The sequence below is a fragment of the Ipomoea triloba genome, chromosome 10 (assembly GCF_003576645.1).
Source record: "Ipomoea triloba cultivar NCNSP0323 chromosome 10, ASM357664v1".
In the NCBI taxonomy this organism is placed as follows: domain Eukaryota; kingdom Viridiplantae; phylum Streptophyta; class Magnoliopsida; order Solanales; family Convolvulaceae; genus Ipomoea; species Ipomoea triloba.
Window position 1 is genome coordinate 3,330,482 of NC_044925.1, and position 19,377 is coordinate 3,349,858.

The window sequence follows — 19,377 nt, forward strand, 5'->3', positions numbered from 1 at the left end:
AAAAATTTTTAAAAAAAAAAAAAAAAAAAAAAAAAAAAAAAAAAAAAAAAAAAAAAAAAAAAAAAAAAAAAAAAAAAAAAAAAAAAAAAAAGTACATAAGACAGTCAAACAATACCTACTCATCTAAAATATTTGAGCATAATAATAATTTTTTTTTTGTTATAATAGTTCTTATAGCAATAATTAGGTATATATGTCCTTTCATAGATCGAAATTAAAATTTATCTATTATTTCTGTAATATAAATAAATTTCATGTATGTGCATGTAGGCATATGGCCAGAGTCTCAAAGTTTCAATGATGAAGGTATGGAACCTGTTCCCATGTCATGGAAAGGGACATGCCAAGAAGGACTTCATTTCACTTCATCTCACTGCAATAGGTCAGTACTACTGCACTCTAATTCCTTTATCATAACAGTTTAACATATTTTTTTTTTAATTAGACCACGCGATACGTTGAGTAGACTCTAATTGTAAAAACACACTTTTAAAACCCAATTGTTATACGGTAGACCATAATCTACACATCTGTATAGACTATGGTCCAAAAACGCGGATGTTTCTTAAGTAAAAAAAATGGTGGAAATTATGCTTAACTGATCCCATATTTATAATGCACTTGGAATAAAATAAAAGTAAAATGTATCTAAAATGAAACTGAATAGCATGTCTCTTATATTGATGAGTGTATATTGTAAAATGAAAATATAGTGAATTAAAAAGATACTTTAGTTGTGATATAATGGAACTATAGTATATATAAAATTAAACGGAATAACAAGTCTTATATATTGAGTGTATATTGCCAAATGAAACTGTAGTTGAATTAAAATGATATTTTAGTTGCGGTAGTTAAATTACAGTAGGTATAAAATGAAATTGAATAACATGTCTTACATGTGTATATTGTCAAATGAAATTGTAGTTATATCAACATGATACTCTAATTTAGTTGTGCAATAATGAAACTACAATCATAATTTAGTTGTGCAATAATGAAACTACAATATATATATATATATATATATATGTATATATAACACTATGCTACCATACACAAATTAATCCTAGTGCTGGTTATATTAGTTTTCCCATATAAGATGGAACTTTTGAACTCCTGACTCTCTCTTAAATGACAGGAGTGCACCCCACTCCAGCTAACCAACCACACGTAATTTGTCTTTAATCCATTCATCTAATATATATTTACCAGATCAGAAATCTGTTGTTTTTGTCCAGAAAAATAATAGGAGCGCGATATCATTTAAAAAGCGTTGAGGCAGTCTTTGGTCATGTGAACCATACAGTTGACTTCCGTTCAGCTAGAGATTCCTACGGCCACGGAACTCACACGGCATCCATTGTGGGCGGCCGGAAAGTCGCCAATGCATCTGCGTATGGCGGCTTCGCGAACGGAGTCGCCACCGGCGGGGCACCGCTAACGCGCCTGGCCATCTACAAAGCGTGTTGGGTAGTGCCCTTCGATGACACGAAAGGAGTTGTGTGCCAAGACGACGACGTGTTGGCCGCATTCGATCACGCCGTCGCCGATGGGGTTCACGTGATTAGCGTGTCCCTCGGTTTCTACACTGACGGGGATTACTTCAAACGGAATGTGGTGGCGCTTGGAGCATTGCATGCGGCGAAGAGGAACATTGTGGTTGTCTGTAGCGCCGGAAATTTTGGGAGACCAAACACGGTGCTTAATGTGGCTCCTTGGATCTTCACGGTTGGCGCAAGTACCATTGATCGGTCGTTTCCCGCTCCTGTTGTGTTGGGAAACAACATGGTTGTTAAGATAAGCATTATCTGTTCATAACTACTTTCTCAACACTAAGGTTCGAAGTCACAATCTCCCATATAAGAGAGCAATCTGGTACCACTGGATCACAAGGTCCTTGGCTGAAAAACACAATGATAATCTCATAATTTTCTGTAATGGATGGTACAATATAATTAGATATACTTATGATGCCCTTAGATATGGTTTATGATGCTTTGAGTCTAAATGCACAGTCAAACACTTTTATGTGTATCATAGACTTGCACTTAGTGAAAATCACTCCTAATTAAACTTACGCGGAAAATTATCAAAATGTCATTGTATTTTCTTTTTCATTTTTACTGATTTTTAACCGTTAATCTGAGCTCATCTAATAGTCTAGATTGATCTACATTGTTGAGCATATAATATATAAACATAAATGTGCAATACAACTATCAGGTTAACTTTTAGTTGAGATGGAAAACATGCTTCAATCAGAGCTTAATCGGTCCGCACACGAGGGAACGTTTTGAGCATATAATATATAAATATAAATCTGCAAAGCTTCTATACAATGTTGATAATTGACATTTCCTTCATGCAGGGAGAAAGCATAAGTGCACTTAAGAAAATGGAGACATTTCCTCTTGTCTATGCAGGAGATGTAGAGATCCCTGGATCCACCAATTTTCCAGGGTTTGATTCTCTTCTTTTTATTCTTTTTTTACATTAGCTTTCCAGTAACACTAAATTAATCTTAAGCCTTGGGAACCCTTGCTCAAAAGTAGCTGGAGGAGATTTTCTTAGCTTGTTTGTGTCTTGATTGGTAACAATTTTAAATCAAATATTATTGTTCCAGGTTTTGCCTGCCGGACACACTTTCACCGGAGAAGGTTAAAGGGAAAGCAGTGTTTTGCCTAGTGGGAAATGTCTACCGGTCCACTGAAGTTGAAAGAGCCGGCGGTGCAGCTGTCATATTAGGGACTATTGGAAGTGAGGTATCAGTGGGAAGTTTTCTGATTCCGGGAACAAGCATCTTTTATCCTTCCGAGACAGACGCAATTCTGAAATACATTAAGACCAACAAGAATCCAGTGGCCACGCTCATTCCTGGAAAAACAATTGTTGGTGCTAAACCATCGCCGGCCATGGCTCCTTTTACCTCATTAGGTCCAAGTTCCGTGGAGCCTAACATCCTCAAGGTAATAACTATTGGAAATTTTTAATAAAAATGACATTTTGAGTGTGTATTTTGTGGTACAAATATATGTACACCTCGATTTTGAGTCTGTTCAATATCGATTCATGTTAGGATAGGAACCAATAATTTGCCTTATTTCTTGGGGTAGTGAATCGATTTTAAGAAAAGAGTGTGTTAAGTATGACTTGGATTTCCTGATTTCCTTCCTTACACATTCAGTTTATATTCTAAGAATTCAAACCCTTGAGATTTTTTTTAAAAAAATTTATATTGTATATATAAATTTGGTATATCTACTTATTTATCTCTACAATAACATGTAAGAAACTAATAAGTTATACTTAAATAAAATAAAGTTTAAAACAATCTGTTGTTTACATGTTGCAGCCTGATATTACAGCTCCAGGGTTTAATATATTAGCAGCATGGAGTGAGGCATCCTCGCCTTCAGATACACCTGAAGATCATCGACGTGTTAAGTATAACATAATATCAGGAACATCCATGTCGTGCCCTCATGTCTCTGCTGTGGCTGCGCTTCTTAAAGCCATACATCCTGATTGGAGCAGTGCTGCAATCAAATCTGCTATTATGACTTCTGGTATGCATATATAGAATCTGCACTTAAAGTTCATTACTTTACCAAGTGTTTGATATTCCCTTTTTACCGTCTCAGCTACAACTGAGAATGTGAAAGGAGAAGCAATAGAGGATGCATATGGAGAAGTTGCAGGTCCTTTCCATTACGGGGCAGGCCATATTCAGCCATCAAAAGCTGCTGATCCCGGGCTTGTATACGATTCATCGTACACAGATTATCTTCTCTTCATTTGCAGCGTTACGGGGACTTCTCTGGACCCGAGTTTTAAATGTCCCGAGAAAGATTTATCTCCGAGTAATCTCAACTATCCTTCCTTAGCAATAGCTGGGCTCAAAGGGTCAATGGTGGTGAAAAGAACAGTCACAAATGTGGGCTCAGCAAATGCTACTTATTCTGTGGAGGTGAAAGCCCCTGCTGGATACTCTGTCAAAATTTCTCCAATGGTGTTGAGGTTTATGGAGGTTGGAGAAAAGCAGAGTTTCAGTGTAAGTGTTAAGGCTGAAAGTGTGAAGAAAGTTGGGGAGTTTGGATTTGGTTGGTATAAATGGAGCGATGGGATTCACATGGTAAAAAGCCCAATTGTTGTTTCATCAGCATATGTCGGCAAATGGAGTTAGGCAACATCCATGCAGCAGCCAAATTAGGAAGTTGCCAACTTTGAACAAGAATGTTAGGTAGCCAAACTTTGTTGAACAAAATATTTATTGTTTGGTCCTTACATTTTAGGCTAATTACAAAATGACCCCAAATCTACAACTATAAATAGGGAGGTCATTTTGTCATTCTAGTCATCCCAAATCATTCTATTCTTCCCTCATATACTAGAGATATTAGAGAGTTTGTTGAGTGTATTTCTCCTTCCTAGCAAGAGAGAATTATCCTTGTTTTCTCCTTGTTAGTTAGAGAGTGGTTGTAACTCCTATTTTCTCATAGTGAAATTCTTCTACCCTTGCCCGTGGTTTTTACCCTAATTTGTTTAGGGGTTTTCCACGTAAAATCTGTGCCTCATTTATTTTTCTTTCTCAAATTATTGTTGCAATCTGATCTATCCCACTTCCGCGGGCGCAACAGCATAGATTTGGATGGGACTAATATAATGGCTTTCAACTTTGGAGATTCCTAGTGAAAAGATCAGTTATCACAATAAAGTATGTCAAATGCAAAGTAGTTAATGAGGGCTTTTATGGTATTGTAACATATATAATTTAGTATTTTGATTGTGGTATATTTAGAGTGTGCAATGAAATAATAATCTATAATATATAATGTGTTTTGGTAGTTATATCTATCTATCTCTTCTTTCCATAGTTCTTTGCAACAAAAATCTTTCACAAGTCCCCTGTCCTTCACTATTATTCCCTTTCACTCCAAGGATCAATCACCAAGCTAAGTACCCTTGAGTTACTTTGCTTCCGACTCTTCAATAGTTGGGTTCAAGTTTTGTCAAGAAACAGATTAGACTAATTAAGTTGGACACAAATGAATTGATGGGTGTCGAAACCAACAAATAATAAATACTTACTCTTATGAACTATAATAGCGATGAGTAAGGTCGTACCCACAGAGATTGGTTAGACTTATCTTTAGCAATAGATTTAATAAATAAAGAAATGAGAATAGAAACTTAAATAGTAAAAATAGAAAATTATAAATAAAATCAAATATCAAATAAACGTCAATGACAACTAGTATCCAACCCAATGCATAATATCAGTTCAATTCTAACAAGACAGATATTGATTTGCAAGCCAAACTAACTTTACTCTTTACTAGATTGGTTATGGTTTTAAGGACAGTGACAACACGATTCGTGCTTCCAACCACCCTAAAGTCCATACAGTACACCCGTCAACTTCCAAGGCCACTCAACCCATCGTGGTATCTTCTTGATTTGTAATTGTTTAATCCTACGTGGATTATTTTCCTTGTAATTTGTTTTGTTATCGTTTTTTCCAATTTCTTGTATTTCCGATTGTCAGATAGGATTTTCTCTAACAAAATATCATTTGTGTTGACCATATTGAAGTTAATTGAATTCAGAGTGACTGGTCTGACCTAAAGCATCTAAACAGAGGCTTGTGAAGGTTGCAATTGTGAGCGAAGGTCAAATGATGCCTGATAGGAATCCCATTCACCAATAGAATTGTGCTAAGGATGCATGATCGGGGACGCAATGCCAATCTTTTGCCTAATCGTATCGCACCCCACAAACAGTGCCAAATGATGGCGTAAATACACCAGGGTATACGGATAAGTGTAAGTGGTCGGATTTGGATAGTACAATTGTATGGATCTTTTTGATGGATTGACTGATTGAGCTCATGCACAGGGGATCGAGGATTGGAGAAAAGCTGATTAGGGTTAGGTTAAAAGGCCCAAAGTCCTTCCTTTCTAGCATTAAATGTGCTATTTATAGGAGATGGGAAGAGACAAATGTCAGGCTCTCGGCATGCCTGACACGTATTACGCATCCAGTCGGCTAGCCCAGTGGTAGTGTAAGTACGCCCACGTGTCGGGATACTTCTAATTGTCTAGTAAGTTGCGTGTCGAGTTAAGGTTAGGGGTCTAGGCTTTTTTCCACGGACCTGATCGGATTGGTATATTTGGGAATTGTTCCCCATTAATTAGCCCCCTAGTTTGTGTCCTAATGTCGGTTTAGCGAGGAAGGGTTCAAACTAAAATATCCAACCAAAACAGTTCTTAAGGACCCCCGTACCGAGCATGCATTGATGCAAAAATTCCGCCTAGGTACCGATTAATCTACGCCTAGGTGCTGGCTGGCCGCCTAGCGTATCACTATAATCGGTGGTCTAGGCGGCTGACTAGGCCGCCTAGGCCTCCTAGGTGCTGACTAGGCCAACTAGGCACCGACTAACTCGTAATTCGGGAAGTGGGGGCTAATGATGGATATATTTGGAATGGGTCTGGGAAAAATCGAACCAAGGCAGTGGATCAAGTCAACCCGAGCCGACACCGTAGTCAACCCTAGAATATCAAAGTCGACCTCAGAGATCGACCCCGAGTCCCCAAGGCCGACACACTTGGCCTTGAGTTGCCAAGGTGTAGCCTCATAGCCGATCGCCAGTGGACCAAGTCCCGTAACCGCCTACATGATTTGCGTGGGGCGATTACGGGGGTAACTTTAGTATAAAAGAGGTCATCCCTTGTCTTAATGCACCATCTTCATCTAATCTCATCATTACATAACTTGTAATTCTCTTGCAAACTTCGTTAATACAAGGATTCTTCTCTTTTGAGGCTAATATATTTTCCTTACACATTTTCCTTTCATTATTTCCTTAATTATTGGGTTTAGTTAATTCAGACCCCTAGGTTAATTAATTTCATCATAAACTATGGAAAGGTAATACTTCAAATTCATAGTTTATAATGTAAATTATTTTGGGTCAGCTTGTATAGGTAGGATGAGTAGTATGAAAGAAATAGCAAGGCCAGGCGTTCTATGTGGAAACCCGGAAAGTGAAAAACCACTAGCCTTTTTGGATTGGACTAAGCCGAAATCCACTAATATGATTCAATAACACAAATTCTGACCTACCATACTTAATACTATTGAAATACAAATTAAATATAAAAAGGGAGAGATGTCACCGGGAAGTTAACTAAGGGTACGTAGAACAATCTAGTTGGTGAGCCAATTAGGGGGTGTGCGATGGGTCGGGAAGGCCACTAGGGGTCCGGCCATATGAAGTTGAGAAGCTTCGGTTGGAACGACATAGGTTCAGAGAAGTAGTTCTCCTGCCAAAAGCAATAAATGCCCTTTATATAGAGGGGAGAGGGGACACATGACGGCCGTCTGGCATGTCTTCTACATGTCCTATAGAGGTTCGGTGGTAAAGTTATGCCTTTGCCAAATGCCCTTAAAAGTCTGACCACGTGATAGGATGCTTGGTAACCGTTGTGTGGTTATTGATGGGATTGGTCAGGAAGTCTATTGACAAGGTGATCGAGAGATCTATTGATAGACGCAACCTGTGGGAGGTATACTAATAGGTGCGATCGAGACGTCTACTAATAGGCGCAACTAGGAGGTCTACTGATAGGTGTGACCAGGAGGTCTATTAATAGACGTGATCGATTGGACTGTTGATAGGTGCAATTAGGAGGTTGATCTACTGATAGATGTGACCGGGAAGACTACTAACAACGCTACCGGTGAGTAGACATGTACTCTTCCGATCGGGAAAATACACTAGTTTGACCACGATGTGTACTTATGAGCCATCTTGAGACCGGGAAGTGCACTTGTGAGCCTCCTTAAGACCAGGAAGTACACTTGTGAGCCCTCTTAAGACCAGAAATTGAAGTACACTTGCGAGCCTTTTGAGGTCGGGAACTGCACATGTGATCCGTAAGGAAAGTAGGGTTGTACTATAACCCTGTCAATAGTGTTCTTGAGGTGCACTAAATCAATCGGAGCTTCAAAAGTCTTGGTCTTCTTCCATCATAAGTCTGCCTCAAATCAACGTAACATCCGGTGGAAAGCGCGCCTTTATTGTTTTGTCCAAAGTTTAGGTGAAGTAGAGTCTCTAATGGCGGCCAGCATGATTCATGAATGAGTTGTTGAAAGCGAGTAATACTATTTATTTAATTTATATTACACATTTCCTTAAACACAAAAGAAATTAAATACAAAAATTATGATAAAATGTTAAGGAAAATAATCAAAGAATGAAAATAAAATTTGATTCACTATCAAAACTCAAAAGTAAACATTACGGGTAAAATGCGCAAATTACAATTATTAAATAATTTTATATATAATAATATTAATGGTATATATAGGGTATTAATAATAATCTTTCTAATTTTTTTTTTTTAAAACATAGTACTTAGAATTTGATTAATGAAAATTCCAGTAAAGTTCGTGGAAACTGGAGAGCTAAACTTTCTCTGAATATACTTGTCAAAGTCCATGTGCGTTTGCGTTTGTGCAGTCACCCTCACCTTAAAAAAAAAATCGTAAAATATTAAATTTGATAGATACAAAATCTTACTAAATGTTAATAGAACAGTTGATTAGGTGCAATTGGAAAAGCAATTACAAAATATATCATTAAAAATATCTCCTTGAGATCTTTTGAATGATATTCATATTAATATATTGTGAATCTTAGTTCTTTATTGATGGGTTTACAATATTGATAAAATGATCATTCTGTTTTGTGAAAATTACCTGACAGTATTCTCTTAGTTAAGAAACTTATTCAATTAGGCCCATCAGTATTATGATGTTATTGCATTATTATTGTAAAGATGAACATTCAGTATTGTAAAAATGAACATACGGCATTTCATCGATGAATCTATTGTATTTCCCCCTTCTTGCCATCACTTAGGTAAGCAACAACATCATATTGATTACATCAACATGTTGTGGTAGTGATGACGTCAGTAAATTGAACAAATTATAGGCATCCCGCAAGTACTCTCACCTTGCTAAATCTATATAAATTGTAACAACATACTGGAGAGTATCAATTGCATGCTCTCTAAGATGAACAAAATTCTGACTACATTTCTGTTTCTTTTCTTTCTTCACATCTCAGCCTGCAATGCTAAACCACAGGTTTAATTAAACCCCTTAATTCCAAGCTTAATTGCTTCAATTCATTCCAACTATTATTTTATTTTAATACTACTCTATCTCTCTCTCTTGCGGTGCAGGTTTATGTGGTGTACCTTGGAGAACACAGTGGAGACAAAAGCGTGCAAGAGATTGAAGGCCAACACCGCACATATATTCATCATGTAAAGCGCTCCAAAGAAGAAGCTTCAGCTTCCCTGGTGCACAGCTATAAGAATATCATCAATGGCTTCTCCGCTTTACTCACCTCAGAGGAAGCCAATACCATAGCAGGTAACATACTTTTATTTACTTAATGACTTAATGGAGGTTAGCGGGTTTAACCAGTTGATAGCATTAGCCGGTTATAGAAAAATGTTTGGTAAATTAGTTATCATATTAATAACTGATTACATGCAAAATGGCATTTAAGAGTATAATTTATTTTCTCGAAAAGTTATCAAAAATGTTGCTTTGAACCACTTTTTGGATTTAATTAGCTTTTTGGAATAATATGCTTTTATAAAAAGCTGATAAATAAACATACATTACTTGTTTAACCAAGTCAAACAGCTAATTGATTAAATAAGTCAAAATTGACTGATAAAGCTAACTTATGTTCCCAAACCAAAGTAATTTCCATGTTTATGATAAGTTGTTTGTGTTCATATATAGAAATGGATGGTGTGATCTCAGTGTTCCCCAGCAAGTCATCGGAGCTTCATACAACAAGATCCTGGGATTTCATAAATATGTATGAAGGAAATGGAAATCCTACTGCCGGCGAGGAGTTTCTGCGCAAAGCCGGCGGTGGAAAGGACGTCATTATAGGAATGCTAGACACCGGTAAATCATCATGACCAAATTCCCTTCATTTTCTCAGGCTTACTCATGTACTCTGTCCGTCAATTTATGAACGAATTATATATATAAATATAAATAAATAAATTAATATATATATATATATATATATATATATATATATATATATATATATATATATATATATATATATATATATAGGGTTCAAGTTCCCGCGTTAGTGCTTCCCGTGCAGCGGTGGAGTCACTATTACGTAAGCATAAATGCATAACAAAGTGTTCAGAAATGCACCATTAAGTGTAGTGCATTGGTGTATTTCATTGTGATGCATTTTTGAACACTATGTGATGTATTTTTACATACCTAATGGTGAATCCGCGCCAGCGACATGGGAAGCACTTTCTTCATTTGAAGCAGTATATACATACATACATAAATAAATAAATAAATATATAAATAAATAAATATATATATATATATATAAAAGATTATTGTACAATTATTATTGCCACACAAGGAGGTGTACAATATAATGAAAAGAGAATATTTTGTCATAATAAGTTTGGTGTGACATGACTTTTTATAAAGTGCAAAAGGTTATTTGAAATAATTTTTTCTAATGATGAATAAGTTAATAATTATTAATAATCAAGTAGCTAGTAAATGGAATATAATATTACCTTCTCGTATCAAAAGTGTTATCAAATCCATCGCATAAACACATTACTTTTCTTGTGTAATTTATATATTATTACATATGAACTAGATTTATTTAGGATATAAACTTAGATAATAATTGCGATCTTTTTTCATCATTAAAAAAAAAAAAAAAGGGAAAGAAACCATACTTCAACACATATGTTGACATCAAGGTAGAAGGTTAGTGTATACGGAAACACTCCACGTTAGAAAGCATTCATGCATGTGCCAAGTAGGACATAGAGAGTTGCTAAAGAATAAAATAATGGGAAAATGATAGGCATTCATGGGCCACGCTAAGTATGGACTTGATAAAAAAAATAAAATAAAATAAAAAAAGGAAAAAAGATCGATAACCATATATATTCTTAGCGGGTGAAAATTTTCCGACATATATTCTTATGTTACTAGGGGAAGAATTTGAAGACAATAAAAATTTTAGGCTTAATTACATTTTCTACATCAATTAGAGAATTTTATGTCGTTAGGTAGTAAAAAGTTATGAAATAAAAAATAAGAGTGCATATATAGTATTATTCTAAAATGATGAATATGATGATNATATATATATATATATATATATATATATATATATATATATATATATATATATATATATATATATATATATATAGGGTTCAAGTTCCCGCGTTAGTGCTTCCCGTGCAGCGGTGGAGTCACTATTACGTAAGCATAAATGCATAACAAAGTGTTCAGAAATGCACCATTAAGTGTAGTGCATTGGTGTATTTCATTGTGATGCATTTTTGAACACTATGTGATGTATTTTTACATACCTAATGGTGAATCCGCGCCAGCGACATGGGAAGCACTTTCTTCATTTGAAGCAGTATATACATACATACATAAATAAATAAATAAATATATAAATAAATAAATATATATATATATATATAAAAGATTATTGTACAATTATTATTGCCACACAAGGAGGTGTACAATATAATGAAAAGAGAATATTTTGTCATAATAAGTTTGGTGTGACATGACTTTTTATAAAGTGCAAAAGGTTATTTGAAATAATTTTTTCTAATGATGAATAAGTTAATAATTATTAATAATCAAGTAGCTAGTAAATGGAATATAATATTACCTTCTCGTATCAAAAGTGTTATCAAATCCATCGCATAAACACATTACTTTTCTTGTGTAATTTATATATTATTACATATGAACTAGATTTATTTAGGATATAAACTTAGATAATAATTGCGATCTTTTTTCATCATTAAAAAAAAAAAAAAAGGGAAAGAAACCATACTTCAACACATATGTTGACATCAAGGTAGAAGGTTAGTGTATACGGAAACACTCCACGTTAGAAAGCATTCATGCATGTGCCAAGTAGGACATAGAGAGTTGCTAAAGAATAAAATAATGGGAAAATGATAGGCATTCATGGGCCACGCTAAGTATGGACTTGATAAAAAAAATAAAATAAAATAAAAAAAGGAAAAAAGATCGATAACCATATATATTCTTAGCGGGTGAAAATTTTCCGACATATATTCTTATGTTACTAGGGGAAGAATTTGAAGACAATAAAAATTTTAGGCTTAATTACATTTTCTACATCAATTAGAGAATTTTATGTCGTTAGGTAGTAAAAAGTTATGAAATAAAAAATAAGAGTGCATATATAGTATTATTCTAAAATGATGAATATGATGATGAGAACTTAATTTACAACATATAACTATTTTAAGTTAATAAGTTATAAATAATTTATCGATTCAACTTGAAAAATATTAAAGATTTCAAATTTAGAAATTAATTTGAAATATTACTCCATATATAGTGTTTCAAAAAATAAGCTCGGGCCTTACAATTATTGCTTTCCATTAATAATTCTGTTATTTCATAAGAATGATGACTTTTCCCGTTCTAGTTAAAATATCATTTTTATTCCATATATAGTACTGTTTTAAAAAATTTGCTCCGGGCCTTACAATTTTTGCTTTTTATTAATAATTCTGTTATTTTACAAGAATGACAATTTTTGCCGTTCTAGTTAAAATATAATTTGTATTCCTACCTTCATCACATTTAATTTTGTTAAGTATTTTTTCTATATATATATATATATATATATATATATATATATATATTTCTCTCCTGTGCGAAAGTACAAATTAGGCATGTAATATAACTTCCCGTTATTCCTGCCATGTAAATATATAACTTCGTCATCTGATCTGCACGTAGGCATATGGCCAGAGTCTCAAAGTTTCAATGATGAAGGGATGGAACCTGTTCCCAAGTCATGGAAAGGGACATGCCAACAAGGACTTCAATTCACCGCTACGCACTGCAATAGGTGAATATATATACATGCATACATATATATATCAAATGCGATACCGCCTTTCCGTGTGATCGATGCGGTTTACAACATTAGTATTAACAAAATACACTACTAGTAATTAGAAAATGCACAACAATGAAAATGAACAAATACACCTCCATAACTTTCGTGTCCCTAATTGTGCATTTCCGATGTACTCTGTGTGGTGTATATTTCAATCCTTAGTGGTGTGGTTTTTGGTGATGCCTACCAAATGATGGTGCATATTTGAGTTGTGCATTCTCCTAACATTCAATGATGTATTTTGTTAAAACAAGTGGTTAAACTGTACTGGCAACACAGGAAGGCACGGCTACACATGAACTCTAATATATATATATATGGTTTTTGTTTTTAAGATACGTGGTTTGTATATTTAAGGTACACCATTTTAATACTTAAGATGTGTAACTGTACAATGGCACGGAAACCTTCCCTCGCCCTACTGCGTGTTTAATTTGCATCTGTTGTATTTGTACAGAAAAATAATAGGAGCACGATATCATTTAAGAGGTTACGAGGCAGCGTATGGTCCTGTGAACTCCACATTCGACATTCGTTCAGCTAGAGATGTAAACGGCCATGGAACCCACACAGCATCCACGGCCGGTGGCCGGAAAGTTGGCAGCGCATCCGCATTGGGTGGGTTCGCGGACGGTGTTGCCAGCGGCGGCGCTCCACTAGCACGCCTGGCCATATACAAAGTGTGTTGGCAATTGCCTCTCCAGGGCATAAAAAGAAGTACTTGTAGAGACGATGACATATTGGCTGGATTTGATTATGCCATCGCGGATGGGGTTCAGGTGATTAGCATATCCATTGGTTCATTACCTGCAGATACGTATTTCACGAGGAATGCCATCGCGCTGGGAGCATTACACGCCATGAAGATGAACATTGTAGTAGTGGCTAGTGCGGGGAATGATGGGGATTATTACACTGTGGGAAATATCGCTCCTTGGATCCTCACCGTTGGAGCAAGTAGCATTGATCGAGTGTTTTCGACTCCTGTTGTTTTGGGAAATAACATCCTAGTTAAGGTAAGAAAAGAATTAATTTCACTTTTATCACACGATTTTTAAGATCCTATCATTTTTTGTTGTAATTTTATTTTTAAAAATTTTATTTTTGGTGCCTAACTTGGTTCCTTTTTTTGTTGTTGTTGTTTTTTTAATCAATTTTGGTCCTTCTTTTCAAATTGGTAGTGAAAAGTTGTCGAATATATTTTAGGAGTGAAATCTTTAGCCTAAGGAAAGATCTTCATATCTAAACAAAAGAAAAATTGGGTTAAGAAAAAGAGTAAGGTTTGCCAATCGTCAACACTATAAATCCCATAAATATATAGTCTAGTCTTTGCATGTCTTCCTCATTATTCTCATAGATCAAGCAATTAAGCACACCAATACTTGTTTTCTTTAATGAAAAACTATTGGTTTTATTTAGATATGAAGATCTTTCTTTGGGTTGACAATTTTACCCCTAAAATATAAAATTTGACAACATTTCGTGGCCAATTTGGATGGAAGGACCAAAATTGATTTTTAAAAAAATTAAGTTAGACACTAAAATTGAAAATTTTTAAAGTTGTGCACCAAATGCTGTAAGACCTCAAAAAGTCGTGGGACCAAAAGTGAAATTAATTTGTTAGAAAAATATAAACTTTTTTTTCTTTTTTTTAAGTTTCCTCAGCTTTTTTTTTTTTTAATTTCTTTTTTAATTTTTTAACATCATCTAAGACATAACATTGTAAAACAACTGCATGCAGGGAGAAAGCATAAGCGTAATTAAGGAAAGAGTGACACTTCCGCTTGTCTATGCAGGAGATGTAGAGCTCCCTGGAACGACCAATTTTTCAGGGTTCAATTCGATTTTCTTCAATTCCTGATTTATTTACGTTAGGTTGTTGGCAAATTATACCATATACGAAGGTCTTCTAAAAATTATGTGTCTTACACTTAGCACATTTTGTACCAGTTAACCCTTTTACACCTGCAAACAATTTGAAAACACACGACACATGGTAATTACAGACACATAACATGATAATTACAGACACATAAACTGTTAACTGCAGGTACAAAATATGTTAATCATCATCTTATGTGTACAATTAACATATTTTGGACTTGCAATTAACAATTTATGTGTGTCTTTAATTTGTTTGCCGGTACAAAAATTGTTAACTGCAGACACATAATTTTTGGATTAGGGTTCAGAATACAATATGAACCCGGTATAACAATTGTAGGTTGTTTGATTGGAAAATCTTATAGATGTTATTATGTTATTGAATCAAAATTATATTCTTACCTACAGGTATTGCCGACCTAACACACTTTCACCGGAGAAGGTGAAAGGTAAAGTAGTGTTTTGCCTATTGGGAAGTTTGACCCAGTCCTTAGAAGTGGAAAGAGCAGGGGGTGCAGCAGCCATACTAGGGAATAGTATAAGCGAGGTACAAGTTGAAAGTTTTCTGATTCCAGCAACAACCATATTTTATCCTTCCGGGACAGATACCATTCTTAAATACATTAAGACTAATAGCAATCCAGTAGCCACGCTCATTCCTGGACAAACAATTTTTGGTGCTAAACCATCACCAGCCATGGCTTCTTTCACCTCATTAGGTCCAAGTTCCGTGGAGCCTAACATTCTCAAGGTATGTAATAAAATCACTACTACAGAAATGGTATACTACTTCACTTAATAGACGACGGTTATTTAAATAATTGTTGTCTAATATAATTTGTGATATTACGTCACATAATAGACTGCGGTTATTTAAATAACCACTGTATATACCTTAATTAATTTTGTTACGTCACATATTAGACGACGATTAATGGCAATTGTTCTCGTTACGTGTTTGCTATAATAGTTGTTTCGACATTAATGACTTGTAATTAGAGCTGAGATTCATTTACCAAATTATACCCACTTCTGAAATCCATTTGCAGCCTGATATTACAGCTCCGGGGCTTAATATATTAGCAGCATGGAGTGAGGCATCCTCGCCTTTAGAAATACCTCAAGATCATCGAAGTGTTAAGTATAACATAATATCAGGAACATCCATGTCGTGCCCTCATGTCTCTGCTGTGGTTGCGCTTCTTAAAGCCATACATCTTGATTGGAGCGGTGCTGCAATCAAATCTGCTCTTATGACCACTGGTATATTTATATATATCCTATTGGGCTTCTTAAAGCCACATTCCGTGGCAATTAAAGTTCATTACTTACCTATTCGACACCTATCAGGGCGGTCTATTGACCTTCTTGGTTTAAACTAGTCAGTTATGGCTAACCTGCTATCTGGTATACTTGTAAGAGTTTGATAAATAGTTATTAGTTAATTGGGTTAGTGGATTATTTGACTAGTTGATGGGTTAGTAGATTATTTGACTAGTTGATGGGTTAGTAAATTATTTGACTAGTTGATAGCATTAGTTGAATGTAGAAAAATGTTTGGTAATAAATTGTTAACTAATAAGATTACATACAAATTGAGTTTCTCAAAAAGCTGATTGAAAAAGCCGCTAATACCAGCATTTTGAATTTTAGGGAGTAGCATTTTAGAGCAATAAGCTGTTACAAAAAGCTAAGTAATCAAACACTCATATTGATTGTTTAATCATGTCAAACAGTAGTGGTCAAATAAGACAAAATTAGCTGATAAGCTAAGTATATATGTTACCAAACAGGTCTTGGTTTTTTGCCGGTCAGAGCCACAATGATGAGTTTATCATGTGCACATCCTCGTGTTTCAATAATTCCCTCATCATTTCTTTACCTCATAGTTTTAAGAGATTTTGCTAATGAAGCATTTGATGTTTCCTTTTGACCATATCAGCTACAACTGAAAATGTGAAAGGAGAAGCAATAAAGGATGCATATGGAGAAGTTGCAGGCCCCTTCCATTACGGGGCAGGCCACATTCAACCATCAAAAGCAGCTGATCCCGGGCTTGTATATGACTCAACATACACAGACTACCTTCTCTTTATTTGCTCCATTACAGGGACTTCACTAGACCCATCAACTCTCAGTTGTCCCATGGAAGCTCCATCTCCAAGTAGCCTCAACTATCCATCACTAGCAATAGCTGAGCTCAAAGGGTCGATGGTGGTGAAAAGAACTGTCACAAATGTGGGCTCAACCATTGCTACCTACTCTGTGGAGGTTAAAGCCCCAAGTGGATACTCGGTCCAAGTTTCTCCCCCCGTGTTGAATTTTACACAAGTTGGAGAAAAGCAGAGTTTCTTTATAAGCGTTAAGGCTGAAAGTGTTAAGAAGAGTGGGGAGTTTGAGTATGGTTGGTATAAATGGAGCGATGGGATTCACATCGTGAAAAGTCCAATTGTTGTTGCATCATCGTAGCTTTGGGCTTTGGCTTGCAACTTTGGAGATTCCTAGTGAAAACATCAAATAAAATCATCACAATAAATTGTGCCACCTGCATGCAATGTAGCCTCGTAAGAGCTGGCCCAAATGGTTGAATAATAGTTTTCTGTTTTTTTTTTTTTTTGTTTGTTTTATTATTATTAATGGTGTTGTAACATAATATAGTATTAATTATATTGTGATGCAGTTATTGCTGTGGTAATAAATTAATATTCTCTAATCAATGAGTGCGAATAATAAGAATTGATACCTTAAAAAAAAATGAAGATACGATTAACAATTTTATTGATGAAAGAATCATTGTTGAAACACAAGTTGTATTTACACCACAAGTTAAAATGCCAAAGGGTGGTGTTACAACTTGTGTATCAACACGATTCTTTCCTCAATAAAATTGCTAAACGGACCGTCCTTTCTTGTTTAGGTATCATTGAGCGTTGCAACTGGATGACAAATTATTGTGTGAATCATAGTCTACATATAGTTGTGTGGATCATGAATATACGTACATTTTAATATATTAAAAGTATGTTATTTTTGTATTGAATGTACATTATTTGATAGTATAAAAATAATGTATTTTCAGTACTCAAATAATGTAATTAACATACACAAATAACTTACTTTTAGTATATTAAAAATATATTTTTTTATTTATAGTTCACACAAATAATACTCTCTATGGGACAATCCTAATTAAGTTGGTCAGACTGTTGATTTGGTAACATAAGATTACAAGAAGGGTCTATTGGCTTTCTTAATTGGTATGAGTAAATCAACTATGAACAATCTAAGTTAGTTTAGTTTCTTGTGAATATTTACCAGCTTGGATCAAAAGGCAGAATTTAATTCATGCATAACCTTAGATAGTGGTTGTAGGTGGTTTTCCCTTGTCACTTACACTAATAATCTCTAATCTATAAGTGACAATAAGAATTGATACCTTTTGATGGTTTTATTAGGACTGGGTCCACCATAAACCGGGTATAATAATATTGAATGAGATGGGAAAATAATATTTATTATTCATGGGGCGTGAGGCCCAATAAATATATACAAAGCCCAATATTACCAGCTCAAGAAACGGTAACTCAAATAATAATTAAATAAATAACTGAAAGACTAATGAATAAATATAATTAAATAGCCTAAGTTACCACCAGAATTTGAACCTAGGCATACTATCAGGGAGAAGAAGACCTAGACCACTGAGCTAGCAAGTAGATTGTGTTTTGAGGAGATGTCCTTACACGAACCACCCCCCCCCCCCTTTATACTTCTAGAGGAACTTCGTACACCATCCACGTGTACATACAGTATCCAGACAGTGTCAACCCTGACTAAACGCGCGTCCCACATTGTCCTATTGTGCACCTGTCTCAACTTCCCATCCATCCACCGTGTGCCACATACCCCAAGACCTTCCGCCAACTCCGCGAAGAACACGGAGAAGGAGACGCACCAGTTCGGGCGCGAGAGGCAGCCATACCCGAGGGGTACGACGCACCTTTTTGCGCCCCCACACTCACCCGGTCGCCCCGGTTGGTGGCGCGACAAGCCGCCACCCAAGGCAACCGCCCACGCCATCGAGGCGCTGGGGGGAGCAACCGGCCCGCTCAGGGAGCCTTAGCCCTGGGCGGTGATCGCGTCCACCGGCGCCCCCACGGCATGGCGGCGGTGGGCAACGCCTTGGGTGGCGACGCGACTAGCCACACCACGAAGGCATGTCAGCCAACGCCCCCCGCGGTGGCGGTGGATGGCGATCCGCTTCCTCCTCCAGCTCTCTTTTGCACCATCTCGCTTCCTAGCGCGCACCCCTCCTCCTCTGGTCCTATATTGCACCACCCTTACTCTTGTCTTGCATCCTTCCTTCCTTAGCTTGGGCTTGGCCCCATCCAAAAAATAAAGTTGGGCCCAACTCCAATAACCCCATC

At 35.9% G+C, this 19,377-nt stretch overlaps 2 protein-coding genes across 3 annotated transcripts in view; both read left to right on the top strand.

The window, feature by feature from the left end:
- The window catches only part of LOC116031422 (subtilisin-like protease SBT5.6), a 9,266-nt gene extending 4,425 nt beyond the window's left edge, over positions 1–4,841 (top strand). Inside the window, exons 3-9 of one of the 2 annotated variants that reach the window (XM_031273625.1) lie at positions 271–382; positions 1,242–1,800; positions 2,372–2,463; positions 2,627–2,969; positions 3,356–3,569; positions 3,645–4,168; positions 4,646–4,841. In XM_031273625.1, the coding sequence (XP_031129485.1) occupies positions 271–382; positions 1,242–1,800; positions 2,372–2,463; positions 2,627–2,969; positions 3,356–3,569; positions 3,645–4,168; positions 4,646–4,666 (1,865 nt within the window). In that variant the 3' untranslated portion in view covers positions 4,667–4,841. Of the gene's footprint in view, positions 1–270; positions 383–1,241; positions 1,801–2,371; positions 2,464–2,626; positions 2,970–3,355; positions 3,570–3,644; positions 4,308–4,645 lie in introns of those variants that run through there. The other variant, XM_031273626.1, reaches the window with a different exon arrangement.
- Positions 4,842–9,044: 4,203 nt separating this feature from the next.
- LOC116032516 (subtilisin-like protease SBT5.6) lies at positions 9,045–17,562 on the top strand. Its single transcript, XM_031275111.1, has 9 exons — positions 9,045–9,159; positions 9,258–9,450; positions 9,832–10,002; positions 12,904–13,015; positions 13,524–14,082; positions 14,808–14,899; positions 15,359–15,701; positions 16,000–16,213; positions 16,893–17,562. The coding sequence occupies exons 1-9, from the start codon at positions 9,076–9,078 to the stop codon at positions 17,417–17,419; spliced, it is 2,295 nt and encodes a 764-aa protein (XP_031130971.1). The 5' UTR covers positions 9,045–9,075; the 3' UTR covers positions 17,420–17,562.
- The last annotated feature ends 1,815 nt before the right edge of the window (positions 17,563–19,377 follow it).